At 35.8% G+C, this 23,599-nt stretch overlaps 1 protein-coding gene across 3 annotated transcripts in view; it reads left to right on the forward strand.

Annotated features, from left to right (window-relative positions):
• The window catches only part of vegfc (vascular endothelial growth factor c), a 99,429-nt gene that overhangs the window by 65,960 nt on the left and 9,870 nt on the right, over positions 1-23,599 (forward strand). For all 3 annotated transcript variants that reach the window (XM_024289323.2, XM_036213704.1, XM_024289322.2), the window contains 2 exons: positions 6,895-7,034; positions 15,628-15,758. In XM_024289323.2, coding sequence (XP_024145091.1) covers positions 6,895-7,034; positions 15,628-15,758 — 271 coding nt within the window. The remainder of the gene's footprint in view (positions 1-6,894; positions 7,035-15,627; positions 15,759-23,599) is intronic.

Below are 23,599 nucleotides of genomic sequence, written 5' to 3' on the forward strand. Positions count from 1 at the left end.
ATGCTTCACATGTGTTACATTTGAGGTTTTTGTAGTTGGTTCCAATACTCTGTTGAATGATGATGGTGACTGAAGATTAAGTTATAATGAAATGGGCATTTGAACATACTTTATAAAATACACATCATTGGGGGTAACAAAACAGTGTTTGGCGGTTCTTTGGGAGCATCTGGATGTTTGTTAACAAAATGATTACGGGAAAAGACATTATCCATGATCATAAGACAACTGTAGCATCTCATGGTCCTGGCAGAAATTATAGGTCCATTTTCAAACAATCTGGAGGTGAGCATTCTCCACGAGAAATATTTTTCACAAATATCCAAGACATTTGCCAATCTTCCCAGAGAGCACACTGTCCATCCAGTTCATCCTCACTTATGTGTGTAGTTTGAAAGATAAACACACAAGTTGACTTGTATGGTAGGAAAATGCCTTTTTTGTCTAAAACTATATTCAGCTTAGGTTTGTAAAACTATCTCTGCAAAAACTCAAAACTTTCTAAAACATGTTCTTTAGACTGAGACACTAGAGATCTACGTCGTCTGAAAACAAAGTACAGAGAATCTTAAGATCTTTTTGAAGAATGTTGGTGTCACAAATGGGCAGACGGCTGGTTCCAATTGCAGCAGATCTATTTATGCATTTAGTAAATTTCATAGATGCTTTTCTTAATGCAACTTTTTTATCCTTCCATGGTGCCATAACAAATGAATTTCTCCTTGTGATATGACTAAAGTTCAATTCAATTATTACCTCAGACAGGAAGAAAAACACAGCTAAAAGTCCAAAAAGCTAAATCAGAGTCAGGCAGGCAAAGGTCTAAACCGAGCATGAGAGCAACCAGAGTGGTCAGGGTCCAGGCAAGGGTCAGGGCACGCGGCAAACAAGCAGGATCAGGTGAACAGAAGCTCAGGACAGGATGACATGCTCAGTATGCAGGCTGAGTGGTACAAACAATACTTCGCACTGAGCAAAGCTCTGTGTTCTGCTTAAGAAACAGTTGGATAATTGTCAAATTGGAGTCATCTGAGGATGGCACGCTGGGGCTACTGGGAGGTGTAGTAAGTTAATACTCTGGAGATGCCTCCCGCTGGTGACCAAAGGGGGAGACAGAGCTCTGACTGCTACAGATGGTAGATGTGTGATGTTCTTTTTTCCCATTTGTTTTTGTTATGAACGGTGAATGTGGCTTGATTACACTTGAGTTTTTAAGAGGTGTAGTGGCGTATAATGGACTTTTACCAGATGATCTTTAATGTACACCAACTGACCTTCTTCTAATGGAGCATCTCCTATGTTTTGACCATGAAATGTCTTGTGGTGTTTTCTTGCCTCTGATGATTCAGTTCATCTGATGTGTCATGAAAAATGTCCCAAGTTTTGTCTGGAATAGGGAAGTCTGCTCCAAACATCAGGGAAAAAAAAGGGAACTCCTCTGTGAATTGATTTTGAGTGGTGTGAGAAAATATGAGCACACGTGCAAGACTGGAGCTTCTCTGGGCTCTAGACTTCAAAATACTTTTTGAAGGAGTGTTTGTGTAATGGTTGAAGACTTTAAGCATGTCAAAGAGTGTGTGTTATTTAGGTGACATCCCTGCCTTTAACCCTTGAGCTCTCTTATGGGGTCCAGATGACCCCACCTTCATGTCTGCAACAGACACCAGTGAAGATAATCCTTGAAAAAAAAAGTTCAACACACTGTCTTGTGGGGTCCAGATGACCCCACTTTTAATGTAAACATGTCTAGGATAGTACAAGGATTAAAGGGTTAACTACATTTAGCAATAGATACTGAAGGCAAACACCAGGAAATAGATATAACAAAGAAAAAACAATGTAAAGGGAAGCACAATTGATGGCATCCTGTAGGAAAGCTCCTGCTCAGTTGGATGAAGCAACAGACCAGCAACTGAGTATAGGTTTGGGTGGCCAACCTATAGTTCCTCAGATTGTTACCTGCACCAAATAACCACCCGAAGACTCTACTTACACCAATATTTGCAATATTTTAGTGTGGGGCATACATTCCGGTAAAATGGTGCCACTTATCCAAATGCCCCCCAGGTCAACCGGTGGGTCACAATGTCATTTCCAGGGTCGCTAGTGAAAAAGTTAGCCTTTATTTTTATTTGTTTATAATTTAGTTATTTATTGTTTTCACATTCATTTGTATATTTTGTAGAAACTCTTGCAGTTTTCTAAAGAACAATGATAAAAGGTTTCGGAAGGACCACATTCAGTCAGAACTGCTTCTCTCCCAAAATCAAGGAAATGAAATTGTTTAGTGGGGTGAAGCTGGCTACGAGGCCCCACCCAGCAGCACACAATGCCACAATCACAGGAAGTTTAGTAGAGATTAGAAGGAATATGGTGGATATACAGTAATGGTCAATGGGCTGGACACACCTACTCCAATAGGTATTCTTCATTTCTATGAATACTGAGCTCATCTGAGAGTAATGTGACATAGTATCATGAAAGGTAAAGAGTCAAAGTATAATTCAATAAGCTGGTTTGTTGACGATAATTTGAGACAGTTTGTTGTCATAGCAAAATAAGGTGTACCCAGATATCCACACGAACAAAACCCAATCCTATTGACAAGCTGTCTGCTGCTTAGCTGAGTCAAATGTTGGTGTTTTTGAACCTCTTTGTGTAAAAAAATAAAAAAAGAGCCACCTTGTAATTTTATACAAGTGTTAAACCCTTGAAAGCATCTATTTAGACCTGAAATGATAATATGGTCACAAGAGCTATTCAAAGCAGGTCACACATAACTACTGATGTAAATTGTTCACTTCACTGCTTCAACTTGAGCTGTCATTGCATTGTGTAATTATTATAAGCTTCACTTCAAGGTCCTTTAAGGTAAATGTATACGTTGACATCATGATTATGATGAGGAGTGAAGAGTTATGAATACGTGTCATTAAGACTGGTTAGTTATTACTCCAGTTGAATGCTTTGAAAGGATTAAGTGGCACTCAGGGCCTTAGAAATCCTCGGTGACAGGGAAGAATCTCATCTCATAGTTTTTTCAGTTTTTTCCAAGTACTTAGCCACTATATTCTATTACACTGTTTTGTATTTGCAAATTTGTTTACAAATTGTATTACATATATTTAATTTGCTATGTAAAATCATTTAGCCAAATAACATTATACCAAAGCAAAGGCCCAGTTAAGTAAAAATCTGTTGATGTTAAAAGCTCCTCTAAATGATTTGTAGATTGAGAACAAAAGACTGGGTTTTAAACGATGCATCCAAGTTCTTGTCTTTCATCCATTCTCAGAATTAAGACAATGCTTAAAAAAGTTGCAGAAATTAATGAAATGTATATAAATGTGTATTATAAGGAAGACACGCATGCAGAGCAATGTAAAACGAAAAACATCTTTTATTCTTTTCTAGCAATAAATACTTGAACTACAGAAAAACGTGTAAAAATTCAGATACTCAATTTTTCACTTTCAATCATTCTTTCAGTCATTGATCAATCTTTCAATTGTTTTTTTTTTTTTTTGCAAAATAAAATGGGAGGAGAAGTTATGTTGGCAAAAACGACTCTTGGCTTTTTGTTTGGTTACTGCATAGTGATGAATCAGCTACGTCTCTTTCACATCCACTTCCCGGGGCGACCGTGGTGCAAAAGTAGAACAGCTGACCTGATCACAGACTCGATTTCCACCCTGTACACCTATATGTCAAAGTGTCCCTGAGCAAGACTGAACCCTACATGACTTCTGGTGGTTATAGGTTGGCCCCAGTGTTCAGCCTTTAATTAAGGTAGTAGGGCGCTCTAGAAGTACAGTATGTGCAATTTACCACTTTACTTTTTAGAAACGCGTAATTATGAAAAAGTTGTAGCTTGTTTTAAAAAATGAAAATGAAACTGTAACATTTTCAAACAGATTTGGAAAAATCATTGATTCATTTTCTTATTCAAATTAAACACTTTTTTTAAAAAATAGTAAATCGCATACAACATGTTAATACAGAAATACAAATACATACACAGAAACGCACATATCACTTGAAGTGCTAAAAGGGACCTTTATGCTGTCAAATTGCGGGAGACGTTTAAGTTAAATAAGTAAAAGTGAGAAATTAAACCAATGAAAAAGAGATTAAAAAAGTAAATAACCATTAAAATGAAAACAGCCAGGTGTAGATGAACAGAAGTTATTATTTTTTGTCATAAAACATTGTGCTGTGTTTCTATGTGAGCCTGTCTTTAAAAAAGTGTATCTAAATGAAACATTTTTTTTCCCGACAGTCTTTTCTAACAAACTTTTGTTGTATTTTTTGTATCTATGCCATCATCCTTGTTAGACATCTAGATTCTGATACATACATATTGACTCTTAAATTTCTCTGAACATTTTAGCTGCATGTATTCTGGAAAAGTCAATGAGATATCTAGAAAATAAGGCACGGTTTAGTTCTTTTTTTTAACCCATCAACAATATTTTTCTGTAAAATGAAGGATTGAACTACAAGTTCCTTTAAAGCCTTTTTCTTTTAAGAGGGTGCCAGAGAACTTTGTCTATTTAGGAATCAATAAAACATATGTATAAGGCTAATTTCACGACTTTACTTGAATGCATTCGATTGGACTTGGAGAGATGGAACAACCTTCCAGTTTCCTGGATGGACCAAGCTGCTTTATTAAAAATGAAACTTCCTCCTTGGATGATAACAGTTATGTTACCCCACAACACAATTAAGCAACTAAACAGTTAGTTCAGCACCTCAATAAAGTCAAAACAAAAATACACACTTGAAGATGTCCACATTATTTTGCTCATCATTAGAGGGAGGTCTTGACCTCCCAAATATTGTGTGTAATAGCTGAATGGGAATACAATAGCCCAAAACCACTCTGGGTTGACATTAAAAGTTTAATGTGTAAATGTCCTTTATCAACTTTACTTTGTCATAAAAAAGCTAAATCTGTGAAATCTAATACAGTTCAACAGTTACACAGCATGACGAGCAATAAGAACACTTGAGTGCAGATTTTCAATGGCTACTATCTTTATTCATTTATGGAATAATCCAGATTACTTATATGGAAAGACTGCTAATCGATTTCCTACTTGGACATGTAAGGAATTGCCCAAAAGGCAGGACTTGCTTGCAGGACCCACTATGATGTCATTTAGTTAGTTGATTGAAACATATAATATTTCAAAAATTGACTTTTATTAATACTTACATGTGAGAGATTTTGTTGACAGAAATATTACACACCTGGTACGTCATGATATATAAGACTCTGAGAAACTGCTTTTTCTAACCAAATCAGCATATTCTCTTAGCAAATACTACAACATTCTTAAAGGACATAATGCACATGAAGGAATTGTGGGAGAGGGAACTTGGTTTTGAGATTGCTGATGAAGACTGGGAAAATGTGTGGAGAAAGGCGCAAACATTGTGGGTTTGTGACAGAGTCAAAGCGACCCAGCCGAGGATTCTCCAGAGCTCACACTTTTCCCTATCAACACCAATATTTCAAATCTGACTCTTCTTCATTGTGTATAAAGTGTAAGACTGAGATTGGTACTCTTAAACCTCGTTTCCACTGAGCGGTCTGGTACAGTAAGGAGTGGTACGGTATGGTCCAGTTAGTTCTGGTGTGTGTTTCCACTCAGTTAAGCCTCGCTTCCACTGTATGGTTTGTTTTCACCTCACATGTGTGGTATCGTCCGCTAGCGTGTCATAGTAGTGTAACGACTAGAAAAGCAACAACAATGGAGGTCATCCAGCAACTCATCTTTTTATTACTTCACTTATGTTACATCGTGCATAACAGGAATTTAATGTTGTTTGAAAGAAGGTTCTGGGCGGCTAAGATGAATAGCGCCATTGGAAACGTTAGCTTTCTAATGTCGTCTGCCAACCACTGGGTGGTTTCAGCGGCTCCGCCCCAACCGTTCCACTTTTCAATGAATCAAAAACCAATGGGGCCCCCCAAGAAGTAGGGTTCGGTACTGATTAATGGGTCCATTTTGCAATGGAACAGCTCAAAATACCAAACTGTACCAGACCAGACTGCTCAGTGGAAACCAAGCTTTGCACACTGATTTTGGTTCTTTTCAAAAGTATGCCAATTTTGGGATACCATTGGTCAGGAAATGAATGCACTTTAGCAATAATCCTCTGTTTAAACTATTGGGTTTGATAGATCTTGTTATTAGATCCTGGGTCTAAGGGCAGGGATAACCAGTTTTATTTAGTCTTAGTTTTTAACTGTTCATATTTTAAAGCCCAATGAGGCAATTTTCTTTGTGATTTTGGGCTATATAAATAAAATGGAATTGAATTCATCGTAAATACAATAAACAACTTTACAAAGTGTACGTCCTGCTTAAAACTCATTTAATTTTTCCTTACTTTTCTAATTTTTTGCTGTATGGTTTGAACATGAGACCTTGCACATGTATTTCACCTTTGTATTCATGGACCAATTGTTGTGTTTTGTTTTGCTAATGTGTTAAAAATCATTAAATGTTTTTATATATCTTCTTCTTCTTTTCCTTTCGGCTTTTCCCTTCAGGGGTCGCCACAGCGAATCAATGTTATATATATATTAAAGGAAGGATTGTTTGAAAAATGAAACAATTTTCCTGTCAGATTTTCGTAGCACCTGCTTGTCATCTTCAATCTGGTGCATTTGATCAGCAGCAACTCACTATTACTTGATGCAACATGAACTTTTACATTGATGTGTGTTCATGTGAAATCACTGAAGCTATGTTAATGTTAAGAACCTCTAACTTCTTTTCGTTATTTCCTTCAACAAAATATGACCCTGAAAGGTGAATTGTGTTTTTACTGCCCTTTCTGGTCATCGTTTCTCACTGTGAATCGTTGCTCTGTTTGCAGCTTTTTGAGATCACAGTTCCAATCACCCAAGGCACCAAACCGGTGACTATCAGTGTGGCCAACCACACCCAGTGCAGCTGCCTGTCCAAACTGGACATCTACAAACAAGTTCACAGCATCATCAGAAGAGCCCTGCCTGAGTAAGAACTGCACACACAAGCACTTCCAGCACTTTGATAGATTTCCTGTTGACAGATATTTTTCGATGTTTGTTTTGACTTAATTAACTTTTTAAAACCTGTGTCTATTTTTATTTAACATAAACCTTTCATCCTCTTCTCAGCCTGCCTTTTTGTTTGGCTGTTGTGTTGCCTCTCATTCATAGTGGCCTCTGGATGTGAGTGCATGCAGTGGATGAACCAGGTTTTGCATTACTTCAGTTAGCTGTAACATCCATGACTTGTGTGCGTTTACATGTGTGTGTTCCTGTGTGCAGCCCTGCCTGAGGCATGCTGTGATTTATGACTGTCTGACAGTGTGGGTCCCAGAAGGAAACGGTTCATGTTGTAGTTTTTGGCCTGTGTCCTTGTAAAACAGAACAATACCCATGTTTAATTGATGTCTAAAAACTTGATTAAAGTAGTTAAGATAAAACAATATTAACAAAGATGAGGGAAGTTTGAAGGCAATTTTCCCTTTTGTTTTTTTTTTCTCGGTTTTATTAAAATTTTATTATAAATTATACAAAAACAAAAAAATCTATAAGTATTGTTTGTTGTTAGAAGGAGCAAAAACACATTTCCCAAAAGTCCACTCAACTCTGGAAAATAGAACTGTATATTGGTAAATTAATAATTAACCCATCCCTGCTGTCTGATCAAGTGCCATAATGCTTTAAGGAAGCTGTCATCTTTCCTCTCTTAGCCTATCTCTAACATTTCGTTTATTTCAAAAATCTTAGAAAAAGTTGTTGACGGACAACTTACAACTGCTTTAGACGGACATGGCACACTCGATCAGTTTCAGCCAGGTTTTCGCAGAGCTCATTCCACTGAAACAGCTTTTCTCAGAGTCAGGAATGACATCCTGATGCGGAAAACTACTCTGTGCTACTGGACTTAACCACAGCCGTCGACACTGTCGACCATCACGTCCTCCTGGACAGGCTGAAACATCCAGTTTGAGTATCTGGATCCGCTTTAAACTGGTTCTATCTTCTAAGTTTAAGTCCTCCTCTGCATCCTTCTCTTCTGGTGTGCCACAAGGCTCTGTTTTGAGACCTTTACTGTTGATTTTTTATCTGCAGCCTTTGCAGCATATTTTAAGCTCTTTTAATGACATTTCTTACCATTTTTATGCTGATGATATTCAGCGTTATGTGTCTTTTAAAATTCAAGATGTTTTTAAGATACAGATTTTTGTCTGGATTCTGTCAAGAGTTGGATGAACGACAACTCTCTCCAACTAAATTAAGCTACAATTGAGGTCCTGTCTGTGACAAATACTGCCCCCAGATAGTACAGTGGCTTGGTCCACTTGCCTCTTTTGTCAAGCCTTCTGTTACAAATCTCAGGGTAACCTTAGACCCAGTTTTATCCCTTGACTCTCATTTCGGTTCACTTGTTCTTTCTTGTTTTTATCGTTAAAAAAACATTGCTAAACTGAGTCCAGTTGTATCACGTTCTGAGATGGAGATCCTCATTCGAGCTTTTATTTCTCCTCGTCTTCATTATTATCACTCCATCTTCACAAAAAAAAATTAGAACGGCTTTAGGTTGTCCAGAATGCTTCTGCAAGGCTTTTAACCAACACTTCTGAGTACACATAAATGTTGAGCTTTTAATAATTATTATAGATTTTATATATAGTATATATATATATATATATATATATATATATTGATATTTTACTGTGCCATAATGTCAACATTTTAAATCAAAATGTCATAAAATTAAACTTTTCACAGAAATTAAGATAAATTTAAAATATATTAATTTGATTAATTAAATACAGGTCATGATTAATTGGTTTGATTTAAATGTACTTTAATTGGATCACATTTGACTTTGAGATGCTGCCTTATCTGAGCTTTTACTGCAACATTTCTACATTAAAACTATCTTGTAATTGTTTTTTGATTGTTTTTCGACTGTTTGATTTAATGAAACTTTTGCTGTAGGACTATAATATGTGATGATAATGTGAATAAATCTTAACTAGCAAAAACTTTCCAGTTAAGTGACCACTAAATCTTGTACTTTAGATGTTGGAACCCCCTTAATTTTAAGATATATTTTAGTTTTCCACTGTAATTATTGCAGAATAACACTTTTCGTACATGTTCTTGATGAATAGTTTAGAACTTGAGCATTTGAGCATTCTGCTGTGAAATGGAAACTGTTACTATCTTCACACCAAAACACAAACGCAAAAGCACCGTATGTTTCACATTAAGTAAAGTGAGAGACCCCCCCAACTTTTAACTTTCCCGTTCCTCTTTTTTCCACTCTGCGTACGTCTGCAGCGCCGCAGCTTTAATTGAAACCACACTTTGTCTTTCTTTATCTCCAGACTCTTTCACTGCTTCAATTTGTCCGTCTACACACTTGCTGCTTGGTGTCTCTCTGTTTCCAAGCCAACAATACACATTGTGACTCAGACAATCTTTACTTTGTGATGGATCGTGTAAATAGATGTGTGTATACGTGTTTTTCTGTGTATATTTTCCTTGGCATTTTTTTGGAATCCAAACAAGGTTTCTGATTTCTGGACTAATTCCTCATCAGCTCTGAGTTTGTTTTTGGCTTCATATTTATAGTAGATTTTGACTCATGAGATATTAGTTAATAAAGCAAATGGGGTTGCTTGCTGGACAAGCAGCTTTGTGTTGTCTGACTTGATTTCTAACTGAAAACAGAGATTTGATTTGAATTTGAAGAAGAGAACGAGCCCAGCTTTGTTCAGCAAACCTGTTTTGTTAGTCATTAAATCATCTTCCCCTTCTTACCTCAGTGGTATCCAATCACTGCATCAGGTTCAATCTTGATGTTTTCCCTTTTTTAACTTTATTCTTCCTCACAAATAAGTCTGTTTTTGTCGATGAGCCTCACGGGAAAGCAGTTTTCTTAATGTGGCATCATTTTTAATTTGATAAATGGAGTTCTGTTTACAATTTACGTGTGAAATGGCCAGACTTTCACTGGTAATCATGAAAACACCACGAACAATTGATGGAATTCTTCATTTAAAGACGCACTCCGATCATATTTTGATCTATTTTAAAAGTGTTCCTATTGGTTGTTTAATTAAGATTTTGTTGTTTTTAGAAAAAAAAATATTTTCTGCAGGCGTTCATTAAAATTTACATCTGAGTTGTGGGTGAAACAGTTGGCAGGAAGCAACCCCGACCCCCCTTCCCCTCTACTTTTGCGTTGCTGAATTATTTGGTTTCTAAAAAAGATAAAAAAAGAACATTGGTGTTCTTATTTTTTATTTACTATGTCACAAATAGGCTCTTTCTTAAACAGCATTTTTTTTTTGTCCGCTCCTGATTCCCAACAATTTGAATAAATAAATACACGGATTCCACAATCCACAATTTTCCCAGATGCTTCTGTTAAAACACATTGTGTATCAAAGCTCACTAGTATGGCAAATATTACTTTGCATTTAAACAAGTTATCATTAAAATACATATATATATATATATATATATATGTAAATCTATTTTTTAATAAGTCATTCAAAATATCGCTATCAGAACACAGTAGATCATAAACAATGTTCCTAAAGTCTTCGTATTTATTTATTATTATGAAACCTTTATCTAACCAGCAAAACATGTTCTTATTTTCAATAACGACCTGAGAAGTGGAGAAATACAAAGGTAGATAAAAAACACATCACAATATACCCAACAATTTACATCGAGAAGAACTATTCAGTTAAAATTATAATAGAAAATATGCAAAAAACATTTAGATAAAAATGTGCAGAGTTCTGTCAGTACATTAATTTAACGGTTTTTAAAAGCTGAGATATTTAAAATAGTGCTTAAGGTGCAACTTTTTGCAGGTCATTCCTGTCTTTAGCTGCTGCCTGTTAGAAAGATAATTCTCCATATTTTGATTCTATTTTAGGAACATTGAGCATTATAAGCTGGGCTGAGCGTGTGTTAAAGTGGGTCGTAGGAAATGGCAAAGATAGAGTGGAGACAGACCTGTGAACCATTTATAGATGAGGGGTTTTCCTGTAAAGATGTTCAGTTTACTGCGGAATACAAACCTCAGTGGAGCTGATCTATATATGATATTCCATAGTCAACATCAATGGAATCGTCATTTGACCAAAGTCTTTCTAGCAGATAAAGTGATAGATGGACACATTTCATTTGTAGCTATACACAGTATTTAAAATGAAAAAAATAAAAAAGTAGTGAGCATGTGTTCAAACTTTTCAAACCAATTGTCTTTTGTTTTTCAACAAATAATGTGGTAAGGCTGGCTGACATTTCTTGCACTTTCTGACTTACAAAGACTAACCCTTGAATGGTGTAAGATAGGATTTAAAACATCAAAATAACTCTGTTACTATTTTGGTAGAAGATTGTGAGGGTTTTTATTTTTTTATTTTTACAAAGTCTGTGACTAAAGGGCGGTTCTTCAGAAAAAAACTTCTACAAACATTTTGAGGCCTTTGAAAGAGCCATTCCCAATTTGTCACCGACAATGAAATGGAACACCCAGTTAAATCTTTGCAAAATTGAAAAATGGCAAACAGTGAGTCAAGCTGTTATTTTCCACGCTCAATCTTTGTAAAAGTGCCTGAAGAACATTACTGGACATTCTTTTCGTGTGTCATGGCTGTTGATCTCAGTACATACTCAGTACAAACAGAGCCCACAACAGTCGTTTCCACAGACCTAACACTCATCTTGACCTTTTTTATTTGTGCTTGGCAGCATCTATAAAAGTGAGTTGTGCTTCCACCTGCTGCACATTAGGACTTCACCTGCTCTGCATCTTCAGGGAGTGTATCTGCCGCACAAACAGTGATTTTGAGGCAAACCAAAACCTCTGCCTTCACAAACTGCACAAAGCTCGGAGTTACTTATCTTATTGTGTGGCAGCTGTGATAAAAAACCGCAATGGACAAAATCAGATGCATAGAAAACAGAACTACAAAGTAGATCTATAATTGAGTGAATGCTGAAGTTTTTTATGCTAATTTAGAGTTTAGCTCATATTTTAGCAACATGCTAATGTTTTTGGCTAATTTGTTGTCTGCTGAGGTTTTATTGGCTAATAGAGTTTAGTTTCTATTTTAGAAACAGGCTAACGTTTTTGACTAATTTAGTTTGCTTAACAATTTTAGGCTATTTTGGAGTTTAGCTAGTATTTTAGCAACAAGCTAGCTTATTTTGGCTTATTTGGAATCTACTGAGTTTTTTTAAGCTAATTTGGAGTTTATCTCATATTTGTGTTTGTTTAAATGCATGTTTGTGTGTTTTTGTACTACTAAAATTAAACTTTTGCTGTCCATGGAAAAAATGGACGCTGGTGTTATCTGCAGTGTTAACATGCAATATTGTGTTTCACCTTAACTATCAAAATAAAATACAACAAAAAGCTTGCGTTGAGAAGGGACAGATGTCAGATGCAGACAAGACGGAGGCGATGTAAACATTCCGATTGATTAATGAATGTTCCATTTTTTGTGTCAACACAATGGGGTTCAACTGCAGGAGGACCAGTGTAAATTAGCTTTAATTCTAAAGCTTGTTTGCGGCACACTACACATTAAGCTTGGTAGTGTATTCACTCCCAACCTTGAGACAAAAAGTCGTAAAAAAAAAAAGAAAAAAAAACACTGACACTTTGAGCACAAAAATGCTTTGAGACCAGTAAAAAAAACAAGTTTAGTCCATATATATGGTGTTCTGGATTACTAGATAAACTGTTGTTTTTTAAAACAAATGTAAGACTTTAAGTGTGCCTTATAAAGTAGTGTGGAAAACAGGGTGTTTAAAAATTACTGACCTGTATGTTTCTGACATTATCTGATCTGACCTGCATGAGGAAAAGAAGGATTCAAGCATGTTTTCCCTTTTTTCTTCTTTTCTTTACTTGTTGAAGAAACCCTGTGAGTGGAACATCAAGTGTTTCCTTTGTTATTTCCTACAAGATACACTTGTTTGGAGTGTTTCCTGTTAAGTATCTATGTGCTTTTTGTAGTCATTTTTTTGTCAAATTCTGGAATGACATTAACTGTGTTGTCATTTCTGTTGCTGAAGGTAAAGATTGAGTCAAATTCAGGAATTATTCACTTACTTTTTTCGTTACCTTCTGAACTTCTCCTGTCTTTCTCTGCTTTGAACCACAACATTTTACAGTGGGGTCAAGGAAAAGAGCAGATCAAAAGAAGAAGAGAGCATTCAGATCTATCCTACAGTTTTCTTTTTTTTTTTTTAATAGAAATTCTAGCCTTCTTATCAGACTCTCATACCTTTCTCTTTTCTAAATAAATGACCGAAGTTGACTCTCCTAAATCTGTCTTTGATCAAAGTGTGTTTATTTGTCTATCTAATGTCAGACAGCCTACAGGGACGGGGATTGGGCAAACTGCCATATCACATGCACACCTTCACATCTGTGGCATTAGACTTCTTTAACTGAACTTCTTAGTGTCTGCTTTCATTAGTTCTCAATGATCGGACAGAAACACTTCAAGTTTAAAGAGTTATGTAAGAAATGTTATGTAATGTTTTGGAAAATCTTGATTTTCCAAAACAAAGGTCAGACATATTTTGTGAAATTCGCCACTTTTGGTCAGTAGAAAAACTCACACCCAAAATTATTGAATGATTTTCCACAGAAATGCTGTCATGTTTGATTATTTTCACAAAACAAATTTTCTGTTTGGACCATTTCAAGTTATAGTTTTCACATGCGAGCTTGAGGGCCAGATGATTAAGTGGGAAAAGAGAGTGGAGCAGGTCTAATAAGATGCTTCTTGAAAACCTCAACTGATTAATTAATATTCTAATAACTTTCAATCAGGTATTCTTATAGATTTTTTTAAATTTAGAACCAGTTGGTGTCTGCTTGGTTGCAACACATCAATTTCCACAGTTTAAAATTGGATATTTATTTTCCAGCTGCTAGTTTGGGAAAACTGACTTTAAAATCATTGAATATTAATGTAAAAATTAAAAAGTGACTGAATTTTTCTTTAAAAAATGAAACAAAAAAAGCATCAAACTGATTAAAAATTAATTAATCTAATTGATAAACATTTTGAACATACAGAAATTAATTAAAAACACATTTACTTTTCAAAAATAAGTGCTCCATTAATAAAACTCGCTCATATGATCAGGTGTTTCACTCATTCTATTCTCAAAACACTCATATTCTGCAGGAAATTCTTGCTTAATGATTTGTTTTTCTTTCATATTTAAAAAAAATAAGCTAATTGCAAAAGAACAGAACTTCAGGGCTTAAAAAAAGTGGTGTTTGAAAATAAATTAGCCTACAATTTTATTTGATTTAACCAATTACACTTAGATTTGCTGAATTTTTGTTATATTTAGGTCAGGGATTATTGAAAATAAATGTTATCTTAAAGTATTCGTATATACATGCTTGGTATAAATGTAAATGTTCTAAACTTAAAATGTTAAATCTAAAGTAAAAAAAGAAACAAATCAAAATTTCACACCAAATTTTGAATATGCATTTTCTTGTGTGTACAAGAGTTTCAGTTCTATGTAAATTATTTATACTATAGCAAAACTAAAAACCAAAATGTAAGATGGAGACTTTGGTCATGATGACTTTAAAAAAAAAAAAAAATATTTACTAGGGCTGCCACGACTAGTCGACTAATGGACGACTAATCGACTATTAAAATAGTGACTAATTTAATAGTCGTTTAGTCGTTACTTTGTATTATATGAAGTCAAGAGTGTAGTAAAGTTGAAAGTCATATCTGAATTTTTTTAGCTTTTTGGACTATTTTGCCATTTATTAAGGTTTTTAGGCTATTTTGGAGTTTAGCTAATATTTCAGCTACATGCTATCTGTGTTGGCTAATTAAGGATTTTTACAGTTTCTTATAGGCTAATTTGGAGTTGAGCTAATATTTCAGCTACATGCTAGCCGTTTTTGCCAATTTAGAATTTTTTTTTGTTTTTTAGGCTAACTTTTGTATTTAGCTAATATTTCAGCTACATACTAGCTATTTTGGCTAACTCAGGTTTTTTTTTTTTAGTTTTTTGGCTGTTTTGGAATTTAACTACTATTTCAGCTACATGCTAGCTGTTTGGGATAACTTAGGTTTTATTTTTTAAGTTTTTTAGGCTAATTTGGTATTTAACTAATAATGTAGCTAGCTATCAGCCTCAACATTTTTAGCTTTTAGCATCAGCGATTTCAGCTATCAACTTCAGTGTTTTTAGCTATCAATTTCAGCATCTTCAGCTATCATCACCAGCATCTTTAGCAGCCAAATTCATCTTTCAGCATTCACACTAGCATTATCGGAAGAAATACTCTGTATCTATATTTAAGTCAGTTTAAAGATGCTTAAGATGTGTGTATTACATTCGCTTTGTGGATAACCCGATTAGTCGACTAATTGGAAAAAATAATCAGTGATTAGTCATCTATTAAAATAATTGTTTCTGGCAGCATTATTAGATACACACACATTTCCTAAAATTACGGCTTTGGAATACAGTGTGTTTCAATGTGTGTTAGCAAACAAAACTAATTTGTAACCTCTCTTGTGAAGGTGTCCGCTTGCTAACAGGACGTGTCCTCCCGGTCAGTCCTGGAGCTTCAGGCAGTGTCGGTGCATCAGCTCGCCGCACCACTCGGCCCCCCCACCACTGCCTCCTTCACGGCCCTCGCAGCCAAACCCTGGTGAGTGTTTACACATTTACACATCTTTTTCAACCCTTGAAATAGCCCCCAAAACAAGCAAACAAACAAAAAACAATTCCAGCTGCGGATAAGCAAAAATTCCACTAGTTTTAACCAGATGTGACATTGTCCTGATCTCTACAAAAACATGTCTGATAGATTCCAGAGCGCTTAGATGTTTCGTGGCTGTCTTTATAGGAGCATTTTTTTAAGATGTAAAGCTTTTAATCTGTAAGTGTACATGTGGCCTCACAGTAAAGGAACTGTGTTTACTTCTTCACATCCAGAAAGATCTGATAGTAGACCTTATCTGGCAAAGTTGAAAAGACTGAAGAACGGCAGTCATTTGAATGACTGTGAAAGCATTTTTTTCTATACACAGCCACTATGTCCACAGACTTTTATTGTGAACACTTCTAATAAATATGTGACATAGATCATGGATGGCAGGACGAGGAAATAATATCTTAAACCATAAATTCCTTGGAGCAAAATAGCATCAGCATACTTTAAAAATGAAAAATCCAACACTTGTTTAGAAATTTCCAAGACTCAGAGCATACCTAAAGTCCCGCCCCAACTATATTTTTTTCTGTTTAAAAATTTTTCCCAATTTTGATTATGTCGTTTTTAGCCAAAATTAAAAACCCTGTGTTGTTTTTTAAGACATATTTTCTGCAGAGCAGCAGGAAATTTCACTCAACAAGCAAACTTCATTAGAAATTGGCCTCTTGAGTCCTGGGTGTGACTGTTGTTGTGTTAATTTCCCATCAGCACTTTGTTTACACCACTGAGTTACTGTATATTGCTAGAGATACTACGCTAGCCTGTTACCACTGTCCAAGATGCGTAAGGAGTATTTCATATTGGAACAATGAGACATTACAGTAAAATTAACATTTTAAAATGAAAAAACTCTGGTCATCACAAGAATCGGACCCCGGCCATGGTATTAATATTTTTGTAGTTCAACAGATGATCGACATTTCAAACGTGTCTATAAATAAGCACATTATTATGAAGGAAACACAACATATACCTGATGCATGGGTGTGATTTTATTCAAATCTACACACAGACTAAGATCTACACAAAGTGTTAGACTCTTCCGTCCATGTTTATAAATGTGTCGATGGGTAGCAAGCGTCACCACAGACCCCTTGTGTCGATTACATGAGCCGATCCCTCCCTGGGGTTACAAAGTTTTCCGTACGCCACATGTCCCTGTCCACCAGCTGGATGAGGGATTCAGTGCTGGGCTTTTCCCTCTTCCCTCACAGCTACTCAGGAAATCCTGGTATGCTTCCTTTTCTTTGCTTAATAAGATACTTACCAGTGGGTAGCCTGGTCTGATCTGAGGTCGAACACACATACAACACATAAACAAATACCACGGTCATCCACAAAAAAGCCCCAAAAAAGATTGCTGGTCCTGCCAGAAAAGGTGGAAATAGTGCAGTGTAAAGCTACTACAAGGCTAAAGGCTACACGATAAGCCTAAACATTCTAAACATTCGTTATTCATAGTAAACTCCCTCAGATCTTCCTAAAATGTTTTATATAAGTTCTCTGTTATATACTTGTACAAAAGTCACATTCATGTTTTTTCAGCTCTGTTTGTGCAATTGTATCACAGCAGGAAACAGGTATCTCGACATATCCAATATGGCGTCCAACTTAGCTTATGCAACAAGCTAGCTTAGCTCTTCTAACCTATATAACTCATTGGTTTACACTCTCTTTTAAACTATGTGTGTCCTATATTATCAGAAAAATGCTCCACAAACATGTTAAAAACACCAAAATAAAGATTTTCATTGGAGTGGGTCTTTATTAAAAGAGCAAAATGTTTTTGTTAGATTCATGGTCAAATAACCAAATCATTACTATAAAAATTTAAATAAGTATTTATGAGGATAAAGAAATCATGCCATTCATCAACCAGATAAACAACACATATGGTGCATTTAGTGTAGCTAAACTTCTGGATAAGTTTAAGAGATTACTATTTATTTTTTTAATATAAAGACATAAATCTGTGCAAAACAGCATGTTTGTTTTACACCAGGAAATATTAATAACCTCACAGTTAAATGGAGTCCTGATGTAGAGAACGCTCTCAATTTTTCATTACTAAAATTCCAGGATTTCAGAGTATTTGGTTATTAAAGCAATACATCAGGAGAGGGATGTTCTTTCAAAGCAACACATTTGTTTTTGTGGCAACAATCAGTACATTTTTTGCAAGAATGACATGAGGGTAGAATCAGAGGGTATTTGGGGTGCCCTCATTGTCTATTTAAAGTTCCATACTTTTTTTACACAATACAATTTAAAAACTTGCTTGCAAAATAAAATTAATGTAAGAAAATGATGATAAAGTAATCTCTTTGTACCTTTAAGACATCTGTAAAGGAAAAATGTTTAAGGAGTTGCTATGAGTGCTGTGTGTCTTTGGTCTGCCTTTGTTTGTGAGATCCTTTCAGTGTTTGACGATGATAACACTCAGTGTGTACTCGGTGTAAACAAATGAAAAACAGGGGAATGACCTCAGAACAGCAGATTCCACAAATAACTCAACAAAAGCAGAGTCCAACAGGACTGGAACTAAACATCTTTCCAAGAATGTAAGAGATTTTAGTAGAAAACCAGTTTAAGAAAATGAGAGTTGTTTAAAAGTGTTTCTATTTTGCCAGTTTTCCTGAAACAGTGTTCATTGATTTTTTTTACTCCAGATTTATTGTTGCCTCTTGGAGGAAACATTTAAAAGGTGGAGATTTCTTCTAGAAGGGTGGGGAATAAACGTTTACTACAGAGGATGTTTGAGAACAAGAAGGACTCAATTCAGGTAAAGGAGAGAGTAGAAAGGTGTGTGAACTTGGGTGGTGGAGCAGTTGGAGGTGTCAGGTATGGGGCTCTAACGAGAATTCGAGTAATCTGACATTCGTAATGTGCTCCCAAAAATTAAAGTATGAATATTTGCAACGTCCAAAATTGCTGATTTGCAATCTTTATACATATAGTAGTGTGTAGTAGAAATATAATCTGGGAACCATGTATTTATTTTTCTGAAATACAGAATAATGTTGGATTTTAATTATATATACTAAAAATAACCCGAATGTGCAGCACAACTGTCACTGGAAGTAAGCAAATATTAAAAAAAAAAAAGTGTTGGTGAAGCTTCCCATTTTCAAAGTAAACTATTGTGTTTACTTTCCATTTATTGACATAAGTTATAAAAGAAACTATATGCCTTCACATTAGAGCTCTAGCTCCTGTCTTTACATTCCTTTGATTTGGTAACTCTTCAACAGTTGACCCAATTAAAGTATTTTCAATGGATTCTGAGTACTCAGATACTAGTTATAGCCTTAGTTCCTAGGCAAAATCAAAAAAACTCCAGGACATAGTTTCTGCAGAGCGGCAATTGCTTATTAGAAATTCACCTTTGAGTTGTGGTGGCTGATGGCGTGGAGTAAGCCCTGCGCCTGGTTCCCATCACCCGTCTATTTACATGATCTCCCGCTAGCTTGCAGTCCCTCACAAACCCAAGTTAACATTACAAGTTACAAGTTAATAGCCGTACAGTTTTGAGACAAATGCCAGCTCGTACTAGAAAAACGATGGATCTGTTTGTCTGCAAGTGGATGTATCAGAATGGAGCGGAACAAGAAGCTTGAGGCCTTCCGACTGTAGCGCTAACGTCACCAAGCTTTTTTTCAACAGCATTTTTATTTGCTCTTGATTCACAATGATTTGAATAAAGAAATACTCAGAAATGCATTTCTAAGCTTGATTTTCTTGTCCTCCATTATAAAAAAAAATCCAACAAGAACATGGAAAAAACACCAAAAACCCAGTTTTTTTATTGGAGTAGGTTTTTAATCACATCAACACTGGTACTTTTCTGATTTATGCGCAGGAAAGAATAAGATCTACAGTTAAAAAACTGCTTCCGTTTACCATTTTTATTTTTTTGTAATTAAGATGTTCTTCATGTTCTCCAAACAAGGACGAATGTTCTCAGATTAAATCTGGCTTCACCTTTGCAGGAATCATGTAGGTTCATGGGTCTTCCACGGGTCTTCAGGAGGTATGAGTTAATAAGGCCTGTTTATTTTATTCGCTAAAACTTGTTCCTAGTATTTACTTCTAAATAAGGGTGTTATCCATTATGAATCTGGTTTTAGCAAACAACCCCTGATAAGATTATCTTTGACTTATCCAAATAGAACTCGAGTGCATTAATTCCTGTGCACGTAGACACTTTTAAAGATGTCACGTAGAGCTTAAATGACAAATCTTCTGGCCAAAGGAAACATTAGCAGAGTTAAAGCATTCGTTTTGTTGTGCTGCAGGCTGTGTTGTCAGCTGAGATGTTTTACAGACCCTACGTTGCTGTTCAAAGCATGAGAGCAGCGATCCTTGTGAGGAAATAAAGTTCCACTGAAACTTGTGTTGATTTAAAGGGGCCATACCATAAAAGATCAACTTTTTGAGCTTTAAGTGTATTATAATGCTCATTCCTCACTATAAAGAAACCCTGAAGTGATATTTTGATCCATTTGTGCATTTCTGAGTAATCCCCTCAAAAGCTGAGCTCTCATCAGAAGCCCCTCCCATACCCACAAAAACGAGCAGGTCCTCACATGCTTACATCACAAGGTGAGAACCGCCCCCTCCAGGAAGAGTCTGCTCCACCCCCAGGCTAACACAAACACTTTCTCCACAAAGCTAGCTTTGCGAGCCCCCCCCCACCCCCAGCTAGTGCAAAGTCATCCAGATGCCGGCTGTTTGTGTCATGAGTGATGACCGAGAAACGCTCATTCGATTTAGCGTTCAAATTTTGTGAAGAAACTTGTGATGAGGAATCTTCACGACATGTTAGGATGGATCCTGAACGTATCTGAGAATGATGACGGCAGGAGAAAGGGAGCTGACCGTTTCCTGGTGGAGAAAGGGAGTAGACTATTACCTGGTGGAAAAGGAGCAAATTATTTCCTGGTGGAGAAAGGAAGCAGACCATTTCCTGGCGGAAAAAGGGACCAGACTATTTTTTGGTGGAGAAAGGAAGCAGACTATTTCCTGGTGAAGAATTGGAGTAGACTATTACCTGGTGGAAAAGGAGCAATCTTTTTCCTGGTGGAAAAAAGTAAGCAGACTATTTCCTGGCGGAAAAAGGGACCAGACTATTTTTTGGTGCAGAAAGGGAGCAGACTATTTCCTGGTGCAGAAAGGAAGCAGACTATTTCCTGGTGGAAAAAAGTAAGCAGACTATTTCCTGGTGGAAAAAGGGACCAGACTATTACCTGGTGGAGAAAGAAAGCAGACTATTACCTGGTAAAGAAAGGGAGAAGACTATATCCTGGTGGAAAAGGGGGCAAATTATTTCCTGATGGACAAAGGAAGCAGACTGTTACCTGGTGGAAAATGCAAGTGACTAATTAGGAGAACTGGACTGAATGTGGATTAATGAGCAAAGGCAGAAAAGTTCCCATGAAAATGATTTTTGATACGGAGATTGATAATGCTTCAAAGAGAAAAGAAGCGTTCATTGCCAGTAATCAAAACATTATTCTCAGCATTTTAATAAATTCTGAAAATTTCATCTCGTATTGTCTGCAATTTTTGACCGAATTTTACGAGAAAATCAACTCATTAGCCATCCTCATTCTGTCTGTGCCAAATTTTGGGGATGAACGCCCAGGCCACACAGTATGTACATCAGTATTTTTAAAAAATGTTGTGTTTTTTTTGTTGACACACTGACGAGGACGACTATAGGATGACGTCATAAAATGGGCGGCACCCTCAAGGAGTGAAAGGGGGAGCCTCAGAGATTAAGTCGTTTTACTTCCAGGAGTTCACAAAATAACTCATTTTTAATCATTTTTAGTGTTCCAAAGGTAATATAGTTTACTCTGATAGATTTAAGAAAACCATGTTATGGCCCCTTTAAGAGCTAAGAGTTTGCCTTTTGTCAGCAGTAAGCTGTGTTTTGTTGTTATCTGTGTTTGTTGATCTTTAGAAAAGCACAAACAAATACTCTGGCATCTGTTTTTCCCACATTTTCCTCTCCTGTTGTTTTTTCTTGTGTTTTTGTGCTAAAAGATGATCTACCATTAAAGAAAGAAAACCATCTGTGTTCTCCCTGAGGGAAACAAGAACGTCCTGGTATGGTTCAGGAATGTGTTAGTTCATAGTTTGTCAGAGTTGACAAGTGCTTTCTCTTTATTTAGGGGGAGAAGTTCAACACAATCAAATAGTTTGATGAATACAAAATGTTATTTACTTTTTGACTAGAGAAACAATGACTAAAAAAAAAAAAAAGTTAGACAAACACAGTTTTTTTGCAAAGCAGTGAAAATCTTCTGAGGATCTCCATTTTAGCTGTACTGGCTTCTGTTTTCCTTTTAAATGTGATATTTGGTAATCCTTTTTCTTTATTTCATATTGAAGTCCTGTCCACCTTTGTCCACCTTTGTCATGGGAGGGATCACCGTTAATGTAAGGTCGGGGTCATTTGGACCCCAAAGAGAGCATGAGGATTAAGTAACATTTTTCTAATCACTCCTTGCTGAAGTAAATACGATCAGCTGTTGCAGGTTAACTAATTACTGCCCGGGTCTATAAAGTTTGTCAAACTCCTTTGTCACTGAATGTTTGATAATTCAGTTTGGTCTTGTTTTTTTTGCCAACATGCTCAAATTCAGTCAATTTTTAGTGAATTTTCTTATTTTTTGATGATTTGATTAATTTATTGAACAACTTTAGTTTGTTTTCATCTTGACATAATTACACTTTAGCACAAAATCCAAACTTTTTCAACCTAAAGTTTGTGTTGAAGTAGTGGGTTTGCTGTCAGGATCTTTCCTTCAGTTCATATTTTTGTGATTGCCTTTCTTTCTGTTACCACAGTAGAATCTTTGTAATCTAATATTTATTTTTCTCAATATCTACATTAAAGATGGTAGAAATAAATGTCTACTGCACACTGCGGTTGTATTCTACTTCTATCAAAATTTTTGTTCATTTACATTGTCACCTTTGGACTTGGACAGCTTTGCCATAAGTATTGGATCCAGTTTTTGATGTGTTTATCTATAGGTTATATTATTATGATAAAGCTCTTTCTTAATGTTGGCTACTAATTCTTTATAAAAAAAAGTGAATGCACATTTCCATCCATACACTATAAGTATTAAGAAACACATATTTTTTTTTATAAAATGAACATTTACTTCAGTAAAGCATTCAATTTAATGTTTAGTTAAAAAAAATGTTTGCATCTTATCACATAGTACCTGATTTGTTTTGGAAGCATCATAGAAATGGAATGAAACTGGCTTTTTTTTCCCTAATGTTACCAATATTTTAAATCATTTGCGAAGATTTTTTTTCTTTTTTTCTGTTCTGGTTGTTGAGTTACTTGGCACAAACAAAATACGTATTTTCCGCACAATAAGATGCACATAAAAGCCAAAACTTTTTCAAAAATCGCCCGTGCACCTAAATAATCCGGTCCGCCTTTAGTGTGTACCAAGTTTCAAAGTCTGGAAAAATGTTCTTGTGCAACTTTGAGAAGTCTCCGCTTGATTGTCAGATTATTTCTCGCTGACAAAGGAGTGGCGAGCTGTTGTTTACAGAATTTGTCATTTTGAAATTAAGTTTGATTTGTTATCATAGACTATAAATGTGTTCTAATTAGAATGCATAGAGGTTTTAATTTTATTATTTTTAAATATTGGTGCATGCCAGTCTGGATGGATTTGAATTTAAAAGTTGTCCTTGAGATCGGTTATTTTGTCCTCTTGTTTTGCAATTCCCACAGTTCCCAG

This window comes from Oryzias melastigma, linkage group LG1 (assembly GCF_002922805.2).
Source record: "Oryzias melastigma strain HK-1 linkage group LG1, ASM292280v2, whole genome shotgun sequence".
Taxonomy (NCBI): Eukaryota; Metazoa; Chordata; class Actinopteri; order Beloniformes; family Adrianichthyidae; genus Oryzias; species Oryzias melastigma.